Source organism: Manacus candei, unplaced genomic scaffold (assembly GCF_025592945.1).
Source record: "Manacus candei isolate 608988 ecotype Guabito, Panama unplaced genomic scaffold, ASM2559294v1 h1tg000033l, whole genome shotgun sequence".
NCBI lineage: Eukaryota > Metazoa > Chordata > Aves > Passeriformes > Pipridae > Manacus > Manacus candei.
In genome coordinates, this window is record NW_026138081.1 from 7,866,192 (window position 1) to 7,887,106 (window position 20,915).

A 20,915-nucleotide genomic window follows, 5' to 3' on the forward strand; every position below is an offset into this window, starting at 1 on the left:
ATAAAGGAAGGACCACAGATCACTGTGGGAGTCTGAGGACTGAGGAACCAGGAAAGGTGGAGGAGCAGCAGTAACTTCACTTGGTAGACTTGAAAGCTTTTGGTGGAGTTTGACTGTTTAGAGGATGTATTTGTTTCATGTAATTCATGCTGTGGAGAAGTCTAGGAACCTGTCACCCTAGTTGGAGAGGGAGTCTGTTGCGGGATCAAGGGTATTCTAGTCTGTCCCCAAAATATGCTTCATGACTCTGAGGAAGTTACTTGAAAGGGTTTCTATTACCAGTTCAATCCATGTTATTGACTGAAAGTGTTATTTAAACAACCTTAGAGGTGGTGATATTTTTGGGAGCTTCTCAAGGCATTTGGGATGCTTCAGGAGGTCGCGGTATAATGTGTTGGTGAACATTAAGTAATGTGTTTATTCTCGACAGCAGGTGAAATAAGAACTTGCTGGTGAGAGGGCAATAACTCAGTGTTAAGAATGGAAAAGGAAAGATCTCACAGTGTTCACATGAAAGGCAGTCCCAGAATCTCCTATTACAACTCATGGAGACTCATCAGCATGGATTGTTTGTTGTTTACTCTGCACCAAAACTTGCAGAAGGCCTAGCAACATCAAGACAAACAGTGCCTGTCACCCCTCAGGAGTGTCATGACTTCAGTAATGGCAATGGGGAAGTCCCAGTAGGCATCCCAATGTCCCAGAAGGCCTGCCTAGGGCCTTCCTTCCTTTGCAAGTTAGAGGATGGCTTATGGAGTTGATATATAGAATCATACTCTTGATATTGATGGGGAAGGTCCAGATAGGTTGTCTGACTTGGATGCTGTGCACAAGTGGGTTTGCATATGGAGATGGAGGCTGGAATTTGCCTCGGAGCGTGTGCGCCACCAGCTCTGTGTCAAAGTTTTCTGTTGGAGATTGCAGCAAATTGTCTTTTCCTGGAGTCATATTCAATAAAGTCAGAAACACAGCAATTTCTGCAAGTGATGCCTGAGTAGCAATTCTACTGGTTGGAAGATAATGGTTGGGACTTTACAAATAAAAAGGACCCTTGGCAGTCTCAAGGAAGTGGTTTAAAAAAGAATGACAGTCGTGGCTCAGTTGCTACAGCGAGAAGGCATCTGATCTACCTTTTTCCTTATAGTGTTCCTGAGTGACCAATGTAATAGTTGTGGCCTGAAGAACTCCACTTGCCAAGGGAAGAAATTGCTGCATTATAAGTGAGGAGTTGTGTGTGAGGTCCCAGTAGGACTGAGAAAATCTGCTTCCTGTTGGAAGTCAGATAAACTTTTCCCCTACTTATCCCTCATTTGCATTTCTTGTATTTGTGTGGCGGTCAATGCTGTTCTGCCCATCAGTTAAGTCTGGAATAAAGGTCTAAGCACACCTGAACTGATTAAATATTGTGATCTTGGTAGGATGTTGAGAGGGGTCTTTTTTCCCCCCAGCAAAGGAAAGTATAATGTCAGAGTAACTAATGAAAGGGTTTTTCTACTAAAATTGGATCACATTGTTTGTTATAAATGAGAGAGCCCTGAAAAGGTCTGAAAAACTGAACTGAAGTTTGGTCACCAAACTTCAGTTTGGGTCACCAGAAAGCTAGGGACCAAGCTGACCTCACACGTGTTGAACAAGCTCAGCAGGTTTCGGCAAACTTTTTTGTCACTGGTGGATGGGAGAAGTGTTGACAGAGATTAGAGATAATTTTCAGAGGAAGAGAGCCCTCTGATAACAAGAACTACAGCTAAACGTGGGATATTTTCTAAAAATCTTGTATTGTGATGGGAACAATGGGAACATACATTTTGGGGAGTAAATATGGCAGTTTATATCTGAAATTAATTATTATTCCCACCAGCAATTTTTCCTGATGCTATTTATCTGTAGTTTTTAATTTCTGCCGCATCTTCTTTCCACACATCACTAATTGCAAATTTACTACATTAGCTTGTTCTTTCTTTCCAGCGTTTCAGATGAATAATATCACACATGAAGTGCAACCCCAGGCCAAGAAAGTTTCTTAAGTTGCACCTATGATAGTGGCTTTGTCACTCCTATTTTTGTTTGCCTATACTCTCACTGCAAAGTTTGTGTTTACCAAAAGGAATATTGTAAAAATTCGCTCATGATACATTGATGGGCTATGTGAAATTTGTTTCTGCATTCATTCCCATTTTATTTTATTTAAAATGGAAGAAAACTTTCATTTTGGTAGCTGGGTTTCCACAACTGCAAGATGAATACTCTCTCTAGTGCTGCCTCACTCTTATGCCACTCCTGCAGTATCAGCAAATGCTCACCTCTCTGCTGCAGAGTGGCAGGCACTGAGAGCCAGATGTTTGATCCTAACAACATGGAGAGAAAGGCTTGCTCCTTCCTCCAAGTGTCACCAGCAACTGAGCCAAGGGATTGCAAACGCCCGCCCAATGTTTTATGGGCCCATAACACAAGCCCAGCTGCCATGAGAGCTGCTGCACTCAAGTGGCAGTGACAGAAAAGGTAAGGTCGTTGTACACAGGTTGCTGATTTGAATACTTTAGCGCTTTTTGTGTTATTTTCTGGTGATTATCAATGGTAATGTGGGATTTCTTCCCTGTGTTTCCATTGGTAGGGTCCAACATCAGAATGAGCCTATACGGGTTGCTACAGGGACTGGGTCCCGCTGGACTAGGTGGCTTCGTTCGCTCAACATCCCCCTCCCCTCTGACTTCTACTGAAGCCCACACTCGATATTGAGGGGCCACAAAGAGGTTTCTGATGAACTAAAAGGTATTTTGAGTTTCCAAGGAGAGGTCTGAGAGCCCCATGGCATTTGCTGTACCTGCTGATCTTCTCTTTGACCTCTTTTTTCTTTCAGATGTCCCAAGTTGAGGAAGTGCATCTCAAACAACTCTTAGAAGAATGAAGGACCACTCTTACACAACCTTTCATCTCAGCTCCCTCTCCCTTTTTTTTTTTTTCAAATGTGAAAGATAATATTTGAAACGAAGGCCAATAAATAAATGTAAATAGGTGTACAATAAGTTGTATAAAAGTTAAGTATTGATTATTGAAACATGACAAAAGCATGATTTTTAGACAATAAAAGTTTTTTTCTTTCTGTAGTTCTGCTGTATTATTTTGATAAATTCTCCCCATGTGTGGGAATCATGCTAGCCATTTGGTTTGGGCACTGCTGAGGAAACACTCAGGCTGTCTCCATCCATTGGGGACCAAATGTACTGCTCGTATTTTGGAGGAGCACTGAAGACAAAAGTTAGAAGTTGAGAAAGATGACAACCAAAAAACATTTGAGGTGAATACAACCTTCTTTACTGAAACAGTACTATACCCCATGCTTCTCTTGAGTCGTCAGAAAATTCAGAAAAGTAGCTTGTATTACTATGGAACCCAATAAAAGGAGGGAAGCTGGATCTGGCATGAAAGAATTCAAATTTTGTAGATAGGTATCAAAAAATTCGGATTCTCTGGTGAAATGGAGCACATTAGTCTATTCTAAGTGAGAACTGCAATGCAAGAATAAGTTACAGTGTGACTGTAACTTCCCATACAATGTTTCCTGTTTCATTATAAGTCAGGCACAATCTATAAAGGAGAAGGCAGCAATTTGATGTATACCAGTCCACTTGATGTATACCAGGTGTTGGGAAATGATCCCTGGGCTAGCAGAGTCCACTGCAGCCTTAGGCACCCCTTCAACAGACATGTAGTGAAGAAGGATGTCTAGAGTCTCTGTTTTTGGCTTTCCCTGCCACAGGCTGTAATATGCTGCTGATTCTCATAGTGAAACTGAGGTCTGCAATAAAAAAAGACCACAAATCCCAAACTGTGATGGAGGAGAGGACAGGAGTCTTAGTATGTGTAATGAGGACTTCTAATAGCAGGTTGATTGGTAGAGAAATTACCAGATAGTCACAAGAAATGGATGCTATTCAAAGCTCCAAAGATAGGCAAAATATTCAAGAGTCCCTGCCAACCTGAATAGTAAGAGCTCTTTTGCACGCAGTTCAGCTCTGTTTCTAACTGTGGCTGATTTCCAAAGCTTCAGAGAAAAGTGAGTGCCTTTGCTCTTCTAATGCTAGTGTATGGATAACCAGGTTAAAAAAAATAAATTAAAGCATCTGTCTTAGGCTGTGACCAGCAGAAATCTTGAAATTCAGGATATAAAAGTGGAAAGTGCAGTGTGGATAGTAACTAACAAGTGACAGTAGCTGGGCTTTCTTACAGCACAGCAGACGTAGCAGCCCAATAGAGAAAATTCAGGTATTGGTGCTTAATGGCTGAGTTGTCCTGGTTCTTCTCAGGAGCATTCCAAGCTGCTCTGTACAACAGTGCAGGTTTTCCACCATGTTTGAGGGTCATACCTGGGACCTCCTGGCTATCAACTAACTTTATACTTTATTGATACTAGTACTTCAAATAATACTACACTTTACTGGACATTTACTTTCAAGAAGAGGTATCTTTACCTCTCTTTCCACCTTCATTTCATCAGGCTATGCAGACTAAAATCTTTTAATATTTATCATGCTGTTTCTTGCTTTCCTTGTTTTTCTTAATGAAACATTTGAAGATAGTGACACCATATGTAATATTATGACTATTTTATTGCAAACTCATAATTATGTGCAAAAATTTGTGTCTGAAACAAAACTTGAGTGGTATGGTACTTATGCCCATTTCCCTGTATACAGGTAGAAACACTGAGTATTTCTTGTCCATTCCTGACAAATGTTCTTTGAATTCTTCTGAAATACACTTTCAAAGAAAGATCTTACAAAATTCTTAAGTGTATAACTGTTTTTTTGAGGAGAGGTGTTTGCTTGGATTTTGTTGTTGTTTGGTTTTTTTTAATGGAAAGTTTTGCAGTGTATTTAGCCAGCTCATATTTTTCTCTTAAAGGAAAACACTGATTTGGAAATGAAACTTTAAGCTGTTTATGAGCCTTGCAATTTTAGGTGAATTCTTTGTCATGGGAAATCTTATAAAGCTATTATAATGCGTGTTTATACTGAAATCTAATTGTTATGATAAATCTTCACTTAAAGGGGATACAACCAACGTCCTTCATCTGATTTCAAAGGAATTGTATCTTCTGGTTTCAGCTGAGATAAAATACATAAAATATAGAATTATGTGAAACCTCAGAGTGTTACAATCCATAGCTTTTAAAGTCTTAATAGACAGCTTGTAATCTCTGTAGCAGGTTGAGGAGTCAGTGCTCAATCTTCATAAAGTATTCCTTTTTAATTACTCTGAGTTCTTGAGATACTATATAAATTTACATGTGCAATTTATTAAACGGATAAATGATAAGATATTCTTAATGGACATTGCCTTATTTTTCTGATGGAAAAATAAGAATATATTATGAATTAACCTCTCCCCCTGTAAGCGGAAACACATCTACACATATAGTGATCTATTAAAATCTCATTTGTGATTTGCAGGTCACTATATAGAGGTGAGTACAATTACTTCTGCTGTTATGGTGATTTTTTTTTAAGTTGTGGAAATCTAGGCAGTTGTATCAGTTTTTGAAGTACAAAACCTTGGGTAAAACTGTAACAATCAAAACAATCAAGATGGATTTAACAGCCTTCAGCTTTCATCAAACTCAATATGTCACATATCAGTATTCATTGTATGGTTTGCTGAAGCAAATGTATAAGACCACAGGAGTAGAAATCCAACTTTATATATTGTCATGAGTGGATGGAAAAATTGCAACTCAGGTCATCATCTAATCTTAAGCTTTAAAGTATTTTTGTGTGAGAATGTTGAAGTCAGAAATGTCAAAGCTATGGGGGAAATGAGTAATGTGTTAACTAATAGACTTAAATATTTGTCTGAGTTGTCACACCCATGACATTATATTTTCTGTTTTATTTTTCAGTCTGGACTATCCTGATGGCATTATTACTAATGGAGTACTAGTGGTAATATATATTTATTACAATCTTTCTTGTGTCTTCATAGCAAGTGCAGACTAACTAACTCTGGAAACTTTGAGCTCTGTCCTAAAGCCAATATTGCCACCTACTCTGTTCTACAAACTGGAGGCCTAGAACTATCAGGAGTTAGTGAAGCAAGTGATACAATGCTCATAAAATAGTCCCGTATCTTAATGCACCCATTATTTTGAACAGGGCTCATCTTCTTTACTTAACTATCTCTCCAAGTTCAAGCAGCTCATGAGCTGTTCCTCTTTAGTTTCATATTCAGAAAAAAATACCTTATCTCTATTTCCCTCATGTTATCTGAAGACATAGTAATAGATAATAACTGTGTTCCTCATTGATCAACCAGAGGGGTTGGTTGAGAACAGTATGAATCACTTGCAATGACATTTATACTTCTCTCAGTCATCACTCATCCTCTCTTGCTACAGGCACGTGAGGTTTCCTGTTTGGAGGTTAGAGTGGATACGGGGAAGCTGAAGCAGCAATCCACAAGTGAGGTTATTGCTTCATTAAACTATTGTTTTTGTGTTGTGATTAAGTCATTATAACAGATGTTTGTGCATGTTACTGTAGCTGTGTCATATAATACTTAGTTTTGCCATGTCCCACCTGACAAAAGATTGTATCTGTCAAAATTCAAGTTAGTCAAGTATTTGGTTATGAGGCAAATCTTAAACTGATGCAAAAATAGAGCCATGTATACTAGAATGAAAAACTTGGAAAAATTATGTTAGTTCTTTTTTTGTTTATTGCTTGTCCAAAATGAATTTTTCTAGGTTGGATCTTCTTTTAAAATTATCTTATAATTCAAATAATATGTAAAAATATTATCCTGTATGTTTGATTTGGGTTTGAGTATGTATAATGTTCATGCACATTTAGGGTTCCAAAAGAGACTTTTTTTTGGTTTTTTTTTAGTAAAAATAATAAACTTAAGCTCTTAAAACTTAAACATAAAATTGTATTGAAGGGGTCTGCCCAAAATGCATGAAAATACTCCGCAACCACAGGATCACCAAAACAGGACTGTTTGTAAAATTTAGCTCTAATAAATACAGCAGGATTCTTCACTAGTCTTTAAGTTCATTCAAATAAACAGTAACTTTTGTAGAGCTGCTCATGCGGCAAATCTCAAAAACTCTCATCTGTTTTGAGTTAATTCATGGATGGAAAATTGACCTTTACAAAGAAAATGATAGCAATTACTGAGTTGCACTACAGGAACTTTCAGGCAGAAATCTAACATGGGGAGGAAAGGTTAGTGAAGTAAAATTATATGCTTCTTGGCCCTGATCTTGCAAGAGAACTGTATATTATCTCTCTGTAAACGTAAAGGTTTTTTTGTACAAGAAACACAGACTTGGGGTTCAACGGTTGTTTCAGTTTTGGTGACATAAGGGCATATACCAAGTAGTCTGCTTGATTTTTGAGTTTATAGAATCATTTGACGGTTGTAGTCTTAATATAATGAAATGTACACGATGAACCAGAACAGATTGACTTCAAATAAATTACTCTCATTCAGCATAGATAATCCAAAATGCCCTTAAACTGACACTCCTTTAAATCTAAACCTTAGTTTCATTTAGTTATGGAAAGCACCTACCAAATAACAAGCTGTGATATTTAAAAAATCTGTGATTTCTTTATATTTATGATTTATACAGATTCACCAAGATATTTTATATCAGTTTTCAGTCTGTTTCACACACCCAAAGTCTACTTAGTCATCGTGGTGTAGGGAAAATCAGACAGAAAGAGTGCAGAGTAGAAGCGGATTGGGGTTTTTTTGGTTTTTTTTTTGGTTTGTTTTTTTTTTTTTTTAATTAGCTGTGTATGTTTGCTTAGGATAGTTAAAATTCTCTTTGTTCCCTACCTCTCCATTTAGACCAGGAGCTTACATTTACAGTGAAAGGATCACATGAAGGAAGCCAGAAGATTTTGCTGGACTCTGGTCCCAGCCTTCATATCATCATGTTTCACTGCATCATAAATGACCAGACAAGACTGGATATTATATTGCCAGAAGAGGTAAGTTCTATTTCTGTCTGTTACCATTAACCTCAATGAAATTAGAACAAGAAATTAATGTAACCAGTGAACTGAACTAGCCCTCTTAGTATGAGAAATTCTAGAGATGACAAACATTTCCTGTGTGCATACCCAACTCCTTTTTACATTTTTTCAGCTGGCTGATGGAAATGAAACAGAGAAGCCTGGGGTCCTTTCTTTCCCTTTGAATTCTCTCCCTTTGCAGAAGGAAATAGTACTAGAAGAGGTGAATGCTGTGAACCTTTCGAAATATATATTTTTAAAATGTACTTGATATTGTCCTGCTAGAAATAAAGTTACCAAATAAAAAAATCACTGTGTAAAATTGTACAGCTAGTTATTGTAAATGATAAAAAATAGTTTGTCATAGTCACTTTTAAGGAAGCAGATGTTAACAATAATTTTCATAATATGAAAATCATCGTAACCCTGCATCCCACAATTAGAACCAAGTGGTTTCAAGGAACAAAAGTGACAAAAGTGCATATGTACATGCATTCAAGATTTTTTTTTTATATTGGGGTAATTCTGGAATGGCTAATAATTAAAAAAAATATGAGATTATGAACTTAATTCAGATTTTAATTTGTCTAAATATTGATAGTGGGAGTGGTTTTGTATGTATTTTTTTATTTTAGTTTAATAAGTTAACTTATTCCTGTTGCCTCTTCTAAGTGTGTGCACTGGTGACTGGTGTGACATGCAAACTTGTGGTGCACTACCTGCCCCAAACATGCAGGTTTATAAGAGAAGAGAAAATGTGACTGGCTAATTGTATGAAAAAGTCCTTAACCTTATGATTTATTATTTAAAATCCCCCTCTCTTACTCAATAGGCATTGCCTGAGCTTGAAAGAAAGAATGTTTTAAAATTTGATGGTAATTAGTTTTACTTTCTCAATTTCTAGGATAATTCATTTCACTTGTGCTTGACAACAAGAAAATGGTAAGATAGCCTCTTTTTGTCCTATCATCCAGGACTACTGTAAACTAATTATGTAGGTTTTTTTCTGTGATAGGTGGAGAGATGAACACATGCCACGTGAGTGCTTTGTCCTGTGCTCACGTGGTGCTTGAGGTGAGTACAAGTCTGCTGCAGTTACAGGATTGTGCAGTTCAATATGAGTATGTGAGCCTTCATAGATTTCTTCAGAGTAAATTAGTTTATTTTATGACTATGGTTCTTACATGTGAGTAAAACTGTACTACTCACATATTAATTTTATTTCCCATTTATGCCAACAGTCAGATTTGCATAATGACTGAAATAAACTCTATCAGTCTTTAACTTTGCAAAATCACCAAAATAAACGTAGGGCTTCTGCCCCTTCTCCTGCTTCACCAAATAGAATGGAAGCGGAGATCTGGCCAGCTGCACCTCTGACAACCCACTTGCAGGGATAGGATTTTACCAGTGATAGGTAAAATTGAAGATGATGATGTTTTATGGTATAGCTGAAAAGTTCACGTGGTTCACACCATCCCCACTACTGGGTGATATATAGAAGGGAATCAAGGTGGATTTTCATGACATGGGAGCACTTTGTGTAGGTGCAGAGTTACCTGTTCAACCTCAGACCATAACAAAATATATTGAAATGTGAATCTAGAAGACACAGATTTATAGAGAGAGCAGGAGAAATTTTAATCTATTACTAAAAGAGTTGTTTGTTTTGTAGAGTAAATCAGTTGAAACTATTCTGTTTTTGAAATTACACTGTGAGATAAACCAAATTTGCTGGAGAACAGAGGAACAGAGGGTTAGGAGCATTAATCCTTGAAACACTCAAATTTTGTGAAATATTGGTGAAAATAATATTCAGGACAGACTTTGCAGCCACCAGAGGGTGATGTGACCAAGAAGATTTGGTCAATATTTAGTGCTCTTTTCAGTAATGAGTATATTTGTGTTGTTGAAGGCACATAACATTAGCTGCCGTTTGATTGGGTTTGCACCTTTTTTTCTGATTTTTCTTTTTGCTTGTGCTTCAGTTTATCAAGGGACAAAATTACAGGTGTCTGCACATGTGAGAAAAAAAAAAAGATGGATATTCCTGTACATTTGCAGGATGAAGCTTGCAAATGCTTATCTAAGAATCTGTTAAGGACACAGATGAAAGGCTGGATTTCCCAGGACAGAGGCTGAGCAGGGAGTGATCCTTGCTTTGCAGTTCCAACTCCCTCATGTAACTGATTAGGACCATCACTTTAAACACTGTTAGTGGACTGTCAAAACTTGAGAACAAGTGATGATGGCATCACTTGAATTTTTCAGGATGTCATGGTGACAAACAGGAATGACACAGAAAAAAAATACGGCCAAAATTATCCCTTTTGGTGATCTTTCCCTGACTTGTGTGCCTTCCTTTTGTGTCCGTGTTAACAGGAAATCTAAAGTACCTTCGAAACTCCTCTTCATCCTGACTGCTACTCCTTACTGTCAGTAGAAATGCTTGTTTTTCTTCTTTCCTTGATCAATATGCAGACTTGGAACTAACTTGTTTTACAGATGATTTATTTTCTGGTTACCTGCCCTACAGATCTTGAAATCAGCTATAAATGACATGAGCATTGATTTGTCCCATTGTCTGTTCTAGCTCAGGAGATCTGGATGTGCGCTTGGGTTTTAGCCTGTGCAAGGAAGAGCAGGATTTCCTGCGGAAAAGGAAGAAATATGTTGCTGCTGCCCTGAAAAAGATTCTCAATTTGGAAGAGGATCTGAAAGAGCACGAGGCAAGCCAATACAGTCCATGGCGGCAACTCCTTTCCAGAAATCAGGGCCTGGCTCACAAATTCAAACCACAAATAAAAGCCCAACTTGAATAATGCTACTACTGTGGGCCAGGCCTGGCCACCCAAGGCAAGGGATGAGCAAGAGAAGCAGTGGCCTGCTAATGTAGCAGAGCAGAGGAGGCAGGATAATGTCTTCACAGACCCAAAAACTTCTTGACAGCTCCTCAATTCAGCCCAATCCTGTTTATTCTTGGTATTGCTCATGGGTCTCAGGAGTAAAATTTATAGTGGGCAGACATGGGACTGCTGGGGGATGTTGCCTGGGAAAGAGTGTGCCTTATCTCAGTGACAGACACAAGGTCGTGGGCATGGCACATGTAAGGGGTTTTGAGAGGAAGAAGCAAATATTTTCACACAAACATCTGAATAAAAATTCTTGGGGTGGTTTCTGCAGCAAAAAAACTGTACTCTTAAGAAAACCAGCAGATAGAATAAAACCATCAACCTGGAAAAGAAGAGTGAATGTTACAGCATCATGAGTTGTGGATGAAATAGCTTATTGCAAGTTTAGCTGTATCACTATAGCTCCTGCTCCTGTCTCCATAGTTGAGTCATAAATTTTGTAACTGCTTATGCCTAGCTGGGTTACTGACAATCAGAAAAGTAAACATACAAACACCAAGAATACTCTTTAGCATTTTAGGAAAAATCCCCTCTACCTTGTTAATTGACTTACATTTGAACTGAAAAAAAACAACAAACCCACATTAGAGTTTTAATTCATAATGAAAAAGTTACAAGATGTAAAACCCAGAACATAATTTTGGAATTTATTCTGATTTTAGTTAAGATTATGAGATTTTTCCTCATTTCCTGGATTTAGGCTCTGAAAGAGTTTAAAGTACCAAGAACATCTATTTTGGTGGGTTTTCTGTGGTTTTGGGGTTTTTTAGGATAGAAGAATTGTTTTCTTCATGCTCTATTCATTGACTTTAGAATAACATATTCCTTTATGAAATCAGAAGCTAATACTTGAAAGATAAAAATAGACATTTTCCATAGGGCATGTAAACATCCACACAACTCTAGATGCTAACGGAAGCAAAGGGTGTACTAGATCAGGAAAAGATTAAGAGAAGAATAGTCTGTCTCTTCAATTACACTTGGACTGTGAAAGGGGGGAAACCCTATCAATGACTGTGCTTCAGGATGTAAAGTAATTAGTAATTAGTGGCCTGCGGCCAGGAAGGCTTTGGCTATTGTGTAGTTTGGCTGATTACAGGGTGCTGTGCATTCTTCTGCAACACTGGTCATTGTTAGAGGCAGAATCATGGATCCTTAATCTGCTCCAGTGTGGTAAATCCTGTATTTTCTATGATGGCCTCTAATAATACACTTTGAGAAAAATTCCAGGGTGATGAGGTTGATTTCCATTTCTGTATTAAGCAAACACTCTCCTGTCTGCCTCATCTGAGTGGATAAGACATAAGCCTTCCCTCTCACATCAGTCAGGTGATGGCAAACAGAAGCCTTTTGCAACAATCACACCCTTTTCATATGAAGCAACATCACTGCTTGTATTGGTGCCTGTTATCTGATTTCTGCAGTAAGGACTGTTTGTCTCTAATAGGTGCATGGCTTTCTCTCCCTCTGCCTTGCTGTGTTGAACAGGTGCCGGTGGTGGCCATTACAACCACAGGGGGAGGCACGAGATCACTCACTGCCATGTATGGCAGCCTGCTGGGTCTGCAGAAGCTCAACCTGTTAGACTGCATTTCCTACATTGGTGGTTTATCGGGTACCACATGGTGAGAATGACCCAAACAAGGTTTATGTTTTCTCTGTTCAATGCTCTTGACTCTTTGTACAACACCATTGGCTTATATGGCACTTAGCAGACCAAAAGCATTTCCCTTCTCCCCGCAGTCTCCTCTCTGTCCACCTGGAACAAAGAGACAAAACACACTGATTAAGAGATCAATCATCACATTTGTGAGCTGCTTTTGTTACCACACTGACTCAGTCTATGCCTGATATTTCCATATGAATGCTCTATTCCTTTTTTGTATTTTATCAACTGTTTAAACTAAGTGCAACAAATTTGTCTTTAGACTGGAAACTGAAGGAAGATGAGAAGAATAATTTATGCCTGCCACTTGCTGGTTATTCTCACTTCTATTTTGGATTTACAGTGCATCTCCCTCTGGTAAAAGATGTGTGGGCCTAGTGGAATTAATATGTCACAGGAAGCCCACCAAATGGCACCAAGTTACTGACCCTGGAGAAACTGCAACTATGGTTGCTCATTGTTAAGTGCTCTCTTCTTCTAGTGGGCATACTAAGGTATTTAATCAAGTAGGTTTTAGGTACCTTCTCTCTTCTATACCTGTTTGGAAGTGGAGAATTTTTTTTCACTGAATTGAGTGTTAGTCCTTTATATCCAAACCTAATGGTAAGTTTTTCTAAGGATTTGCCAAAATTCTTTTAACTTCTCTGTATGTATGTGGTCTGAGAACTTTGTCTGTGTTATGAGTTCAAGGAGACAAATAAGAATGGCCATACAAGGACATGCCTAAGGACTGCCCAGTTTTCTCACTGGTGCAAGCCATTAGCAGATACATGAAACTGAATGTAGGACTAGACCAAACAAGTAGTGACTGCTCCTTAGAATATTCCCCACCTTTCAAGAAATGAATTTGAGGAGGACCTGTGGAGCCTTTGCACTTAATATCCTTGAGTCTTGGGCTTTTTTCTCCCTTGAATTTGAAGATAATTTTTGGACCCACAGAAACTTTTGTCGTCACCAAACCAGGAAAGATTGGAGGTTTTGTTTGTTCTTGAAATGAGAGTATTTGAAATACGTTTAATTTTTAGTTGTGAATCCCACAAGAATTAAGGAACAGGTAAAAAGGTTACATGAAAGTTTTCTGAAGGCAAACCCCACAGTATTACTCCTCTTTGATTGTTTTCTTCTAACCTTTCTTCAGGACCATGGCAAACTTATATGAGGATGCTAACTGGTCACAAAAGTATCTGGAGGACGCAATCAAGGAAGCTCGCAAGCAAGTAACCAAATCCAAGACCTGTTGTTTTTCTTTGGACTGTCTGAAGTACTATTATAATGACCTGATGGAGAGGTCTAAAGAAGGACATAACACCTCTTTCATAGACCTCTGGGGGCTTGTAATTGAATCTATGCTACATGATAAGGTATTACTCCTTTTTTTTCCACAAACCTGTTGAACTTCTATAGCTACTAGGAAGAAGAAAATACATCCTGGGATCCTATTCAGCACTACTAATGCAAATAATTAGTTTAGTAGTTGATTAAATATTATATATTCAGATCTATTTTTAATGCACTGCTGTTGATATGAAGAAAGGTTGACCTTGAACTGAAGGAGCCAGGGCATAGCAGTCAAAGGTGTTCTTTCTCCTTAAAGAAAGAAGATTCCTGAGAAAAAATATTTTTAATCATAAAAAAAATCGCTTTGGACGTTAAATATTCTCACTAGAAGAGGCACTTAAAAATTTGAAATAATTTGCTTCTCTAGCATAAATGAAGATACGCATTTATAAAGTGACCTAGTATGTGACATATGGAGATGTTTCATATAGTGGGAAAGACCATTCTCTAAATATGATATCAAGTTTTAAGAAAGAGTGATAGAAATCTTATTACCTTAAAAATAGTATATCTTGAATAGTTTCCGTCTGGTTTATGTTTATACAAGGAAGTTTTAAATTGTCATGTGCAACAGAATATATTCTTGCATACGCGTATACTTGCAAAATATCTTAAAATATGATAAATTCTTTGCTAAGACCCATCCAAGGAAAGAACCTTTCCTTCCACTTGCCAGCATAATTTTTCCTGGGAATGTTGTTTGGGTTCTTTTCTTGATGAATCTACAATCAACTTTTCTGCATATATCAAAATCTGAGATCCCACATAGCTGCTTCTTATGGGATATTTGCCAAGTTTGGAATATTCCATGGCAGGTATTTCTGAGCAATCCAGTGAACTGGGAATGGGAATGGGGAACCTGGATAAAGCTGATAATTCACATTATATTATTTCAAGTGTAAGTTGTTTTTCACCGCGTTTCATTAACTATTTTTAATCAAAACCAGAAAGATGAGCACAGACTTTCGGACCAACGGCAGGCAGTGGATAATGGTCAAAACCCATTGCCCATCTATGTGGCCATCAACCTCAAGTCCAACTATAGTGCCCAGGCATTCAGAGGTAATGGTTATGATTTAGATTTCTTAACAACTTTATAATTTAAGTAATCCAAACTTAAATAATATCCACACAATCAGCTTTAATAATACAATAGTTCTTTAACTGCAAAAAACCCCCTCAAACCCCAAACAACTATTAAAATTTCAAATAATAATGACTAAAACTAAAACAAAAAACAAAACAAACAAATATTAAGTGTTTAGCATTTGAGTTCTTTATATTGCCAGAATTGGAAACATGGTTTTACCACAGAAGATGTCCAAGTCACCATTTATCCTGGCACAAAAACCTTGTAATAAAACAAATTCTTATGATGGTTCCACATGATCTTGTTTTGCACAGTGAATGGGAGAAATTTGAATTTTCGGGTCCAGTGTCAGGAAAATCTCCATTACTATTAATTTTCGTAGTATTTGTTTAATATGAGCATCTGAATACATGATACCAAATGAATACTGAGCTCTCTGTCACTAGAGCCCTAAAGAGAACAAGTTATACATGAGCAATACATACTTCTGGGTAAGATTAACTGCGTTAAGGGGCCAGGGCTTTTCTGCTGGAGATTGCTGTATCACAGCCAGGGACTGCCCTCCCATGATGTGGAAGGACCTTATGGCATCAGTACTGCAAGCAATACAGATACAACTATAGCTGGTGAAGAGCATATTATGAACTAGCCAGTGTCTTTCTCATTATTTGCTTTCTAGTATTCCTCTGTTTAGCAATAGCTAACATATTACTGCCTTTTCATGGTCTGGCTGCTGTTACCATAGAGTGGCTGGAGTTCACTCCCTATGAAGTTGGTTTCCTGAAATATGGAGCATCTATCCGCGCAGAACATTTTGGAAGTGAATTCTTTATGGGAAGGATGGTGAAGAAGCTCTCAGAGACTCGAATCTGCTATATGCAAGGTGACTATTGCCTAGGGGGAAAGGTGGTCTACTTGAGAGACACCTGACACTAGTGAGTTCATGGTCTGTGGTGGGCAGCACTGGAAAGACATCAGCAAACAGGTTGAACTGGTGCGAGTTTACATTAGCAGGGACATACTTAGGAAATATGCCTGTGAAGGTATCCATACAGACAGAAAGGAAGTATCCAAGTGGAAGAACTGAAGGTATGTATCAATTAAAATTCTTCCAAGGCTACTCCATCAATCAGCTTCTATTCACTCGTTCATATTACAGGCATGTGGAGTAGTATATTTTCCATAGATGTGATGTATGTCTGGAATTTGGCTGCTGATTCAGAGGACTTCTGGTGCAGATGGACCAGAGACAGAGTAAAAGATATTGGTGAGATTTTTAATTTTTTTTTCACCACCAGTATATATTGCTTATATTGTGTGAAGATGTCTAATGCATAAAGAAATATCGTCAAAGTCAGAGAGAAAAAGATGAAGAAGACAAAATAGAGATATCAACTATGATTTTTTTTCTGCCTGATTTAGAACTAAATTATGCTTCTTTGGCAAAGATGTTCCTTTTTCTAAAGGTCACAGAGACACAAAAACAGTCCCCAGCAGACATGGAGAAGTCATGCTGTATTAAGAACATATCTTAAGATTGTTAAATTAGGGTATGTTTCTCCTTGACCACTAATAATGCGTGTAGAGAAAACAGCTCTTGCAGAGGACTATTTTCTTAACTAAACTGCTCGTGGAGAAAGCTCGCTCTTGCTATTAATTGCATGGGGAACCTGGAGTGGCTGGTCTTCTAAGGTAGCTGATATTGCAGCTGAGTGATATTCACATTCAGAAGGTGTCCTGTTCAAAGGCCAGTGTTGTCTTTCTGTATGTTTTGTGACTCATCTCTCCCGTCTATCACACATTACTGTAGAGGCGGGCATCACTTGAGGAAGTCTAGAGTGGGAGTTGGGGCTGACCGCCTGGCAGCACTGTCTAATGCTGAGTTTTATTTGGTAGCATAGACCTTAAGGGCTTATAACTATGTTTGATTTACCTTTGGGGTGAGGGAAGGTGATAACTGTTGGTATTAGTCACTCCATTTTTTTAAAATATTGATAATTTCAGAAAACCATCCTAAACTTAGAACTTCTTCTTTCTGTCTTGCAGCAGAAGAACCCTTTCTGTCCATGAATCCCTATGAAGTGGACACATGTCTATTCACTCCCTCGAGCGTCCTCTCCTCTGCTCTGCGAGATGTCTTAACAGGACGCCCAACCATTGCACAGTACCCCAATTTTATCAGAGGCTTCCAGCTGCATAACAAGTACCTGGAGAGTGAAGGATTTTCTACCTGGAAAGGCACAGTAACTCAGCCTGTTTTTTAGTAGTATTCTAAGGAGGTTTAGGTTTTCCAACAAAGAGGAAGAGACGAGGCTGACTTCTGACATTCCACTTCTCCCTTCTACAATTGAAAAACATGTAGCCAGTTTTGAATAGCATTTCAATTTTGGGGTGTGTGTTGAAGGGGGAAATTGTATCTGATTGTATTTTGTTCCAGCAGACAAGCTGAGTTTAGCCTAAGGAGGCAGGAGGGATCTCCCCTTCAGGGCCAAAGCAGCTTGTGGTGCCCAGGAAGGAAGGAAGGAAGGAAAAAGCAGTAGTGTGTCACTCCTGTAAATCAGTACTGCTAGAGTCAAAGGAAGGCAGAGGCAACGTGGGACAAAATTCTCCATTCTTCCCTTTTTAACTTTCTTCAGAGGAGCAGATAATCTTGTGTTTTATTTGTTGTAATGAAAAATATTTATGTTTCAGACACAGTGATAGATTCCTTACCAAATAAATTGATGGAAACAGCAGACAATGAACTCTCCCTGGTTGATACTGGCTTTTTCATTAATACCAGCTACCCACCACTTCTGAGATCAAAGAGGGAGGTGGACGTCATCCTACATCTGAATTACAGTGGAGGGTCCCAGACACTGGTAAGAAAAGCCATGGTAGCTGAGACATTCATGGTGTTTTTGTTTCTAGAACTCGTCAGATAAAATGCCTAACTTTTTAGTATTGGAATGGGAATTAGATCATTAATATTGATTTATTATTTAGATCATTAGGGGATTTATTTCTCAGTAACTAAGAAAAATATTAGAAGACAGTGATGGATCATAGGCATTTTAAAATCGTCAAGGTCTTCACTGCACTGGGTTCAAGAGTTTTGAAGAGCTGATGGAGAAGTGTTCTGGTACTCTGATACTGATTTTGGCTATCCTTGTAGTGAAAGAGTTGCAAAAGCAAAGACCCTGACAATATTTTAACAAATTAAATGAGAAAACCTATGTGTCTTGGCCTCTTTATCTCATATTAGTCTTAGGGAAATATACTGGCTGATACCAGACGTGATTAATAATTAAAATTAATATAGGTAGTGTTGCATATATAATGAGAATAATATAAAAATAAACATAGGTTTATAGTAAATATAGCTGTTAAAGTTTTTTTTTATGAGATCATAAGGTATGTTGATAAGTGTATTTGTTAATAGGGAGTCATTATCAAGCAATCACCAATTATGGAGAGGACAGAAAGACTGGGAAAGTGGTAAATAATGAAGATGTCAAGACAATGATACAGAGTAATCTGGACTGATGTGCTTCATCTCCATTCTTGCAGTTTCTTTGCCTTCCCCTTCTGAACTTGTTTCACTGGAATTATGAAATTAGTCCTGTGGCTTTTGGCTTCATTTTCAAGTTCAAAGAAAGGGACTGTTTTCTTATTTTGCCTAAAACAATGTGGAAAATAAGATAAGCTGCAATGTCTGGTGTGGTTATGGCTATTTTCATCTTCCCAGAGGAAGATTCAAGCCTTAAAATATTCCTGTTAGCTACTAGCTGCTGGGATTTAAAATATCCAGGTTTCTGGATCAGTTTTGATTTTTTGTATTAATTTTATTTATTTTATTCATTCATTCAGCCTCTGGATCAGATTGCGAAGTACTTCTTGGGGCAAGGAATTCCATTTCCCAAAATTGAGATAAGTGAGGAAGACAGGGAAAACTTGAAGGAATGCTACGTGTTTGAAGATGCTGACAGTCCACAAGCTCCAACAGTGCTTTTTTTCCCTCTAGTAAATGACACCTTCAAGAAATATAAAGCTCCTGGTGAGTCATCTGTGGTAGCAATTTTAATAAAAATTCTTTTTCCCAGTGAGTCCTTTCCATTTCATGTCTAATGTCTCACTATCATATTTTACTGTTCCAACGTCAGCATTATCAGTCTCATCAGTGAAAAAAACAAACCCAAACCTGGTCTGTGTCAGTATGTCTGAACTATCTGAGCTCCAGAAGCTTTTCTGAATACTTTTGAGATGAGTATAGGCAATTATATCACAGGAACTACTAGAGAGAGTATGAAGGTAAAAACCCCAAAATATGTATACCATGGGTGGTAGGTCCTCAACACAAGCTATTTTACTCTACAGACATGGGCTTGTTATGCACTGCTGGTTGCAAAGAAAGATGCAAAACCTTCTGGTGGTTTTGGTGGTAAACCCATTCACCTGGGTTTTGTTCATGTATTTAAAAGTAATCCCCCAGACTGAGAACTGAGTGGACAGAGATCTTCAGTTTTAATTTGAATGATGTCCTCTGTCTGAGTGCAATAATTTCTTCTGAACTTTCAGTGAGAGGGTTGTTATTTTATCTAGTACAGGTCTATCTTGTTTGCCTTTTGCTTGTGCTTTTCTGGTTTGGGTAACAAAGACTATGCAGTGGTCTAGCGTTGCTGCAGCTAATGTTGTTCTGATTTCCACCTGTTTGGGTGATGTAAATGTCAAACGATGTAAAACGATATTTGGATACAGGCTTGATCCAGATACTAAAGAATACAGTGCTCCTAGGTTACTTTTACATCCCTCTGGCAAATTATATCTTTCCTTCCATATCTCCCTTTTCTACCTATAATTATGTAAATGACTGCTAGGAGCCACATGCTGCAATAAAACCTTATTGGTGCATCTCCTTGTGGTTTGTCCCTCAGGTGTGGAACGGAGTCCTGAAGAGATGGCTGAAGGCAAAGTTGATGTCTCCAGCATCCTCTCACCATTTACAACAAGGGAGGTGTGTTTCAGCGAAGAAAATTTTGACAAACTGGTGAAACTGACTGATTACAATGTCTTGAATAACGAGAAGTTGATTATCTGGGCCTTGCGCTTGGCAGTGGCACGGAGGAAGCAGCGGAATTATTAGCCACCACACACTGGCTTTAACTTTCTGTATGATATTTCTTGGATTGTCTGTGGTTTGGTAAGATCAAGACGTTTGACGCTTGCCAGTTATACTTGCAGTAGAAATCACATCATCCTAAGGACATGCTGGACTCCACCCTATTTACACAGATGTTCAGGCAAACAGACTGGAATTTAGCAGTGGTTTCATACAAAACAAACTTCAAAGCAGCAAATTTGGTTTTAGTTTTGTTACCTTGTTACTTTAACAATTGTTATATGTAGTTCATATAAATTATTATAATGTTGTGTAAGACAATGAAATATGTGGAACATTAAAATGTGTATCAAAACAGTATTTACATGGTGAGTTTTCCATTTGGCAGAACAGCAATCCCTCAAACTGGAATTTCTTTGGTAAATAACTAATCCATTGTACTGGTCCTGCTTATCTTCATTATTGAAGGTTGTCATCTCTGATTTGATTGTCTGTCCACTATGAGGTTTTTATTTAGCTGTCTTTCATCAGTAATCCTTTAAAATAAATTTCTTAAGTTATTATCACTATTGTAAAATCTATAAAGTTTTCACCACCAACAAAAAATACCCCTGGATTAGGTCATTTTTTTTCAGGAGATAAACAACTGAGCTGCTATTCACAGAACCACTTATATTCAGCCTAAGCAGTAGACATATTGCCCAATTTTACTTCAGTTTTCTCCTGGACTCTGACTGTCCTATCTCACTCATCTTTACTTGCCTTGACTGCTCCTAAAGGATGACCTTGCAAT

The 20,915-nt window shown here is 38.0% G+C and overlaps 1 protein-coding gene across 1 annotated transcript in view; it reads left to right on the plus strand.

Moving 5' to 3' along the window:
• LOC127472929 (cytosolic phospholipase A2 epsilon-like) overlaps positions 1-20,351 on the plus strand; it is a 32,577-nt gene extending 12,226 nt beyond the window's left edge. Inside the window, exons 7-21 of the mRNA XM_051791866.1 lie at positions 5,897-5,939; positions 6,392-6,455; positions 7,852-7,994; positions 8,152-8,241; positions 8,923-8,960; positions 10,612-10,747; positions 12,419-12,555; positions 13,735-13,957; positions 14,882-14,996; positions 15,770-15,907; positions 16,184-16,291; positions 17,071-17,262; positions 17,716-17,885; positions 18,874-19,060; positions 19,938-20,351. Coding sequence (XP_051647826.1) covers positions 5,897-5,939; positions 6,392-6,455; positions 7,852-7,994; positions 8,152-8,241; positions 8,923-8,960; positions 10,612-10,747; positions 12,419-12,555; positions 13,735-13,957; positions 14,882-14,996; positions 15,770-15,907; positions 16,184-16,291; positions 17,071-17,262; positions 17,716-17,885; positions 18,874-19,060; positions 19,938-20,146 — 1,993 coding nt within the window. The 3' untranslated portion in view covers positions 20,147-20,351. The remainder of the gene's footprint in view (positions 1-5,896; positions 5,940-6,391; positions 6,456-7,851; positions 7,995-8,151; positions 8,242-8,922; positions 8,961-10,611; positions 10,748-12,418; positions 12,556-13,734; positions 13,958-14,881; positions 14,997-15,769; positions 15,908-16,183; positions 16,292-17,070; positions 17,263-17,715; positions 17,886-18,873; positions 19,061-19,937) is intronic.
• The last annotated feature ends 564 nt before the right edge of the window (positions 20,352-20,915 follow it).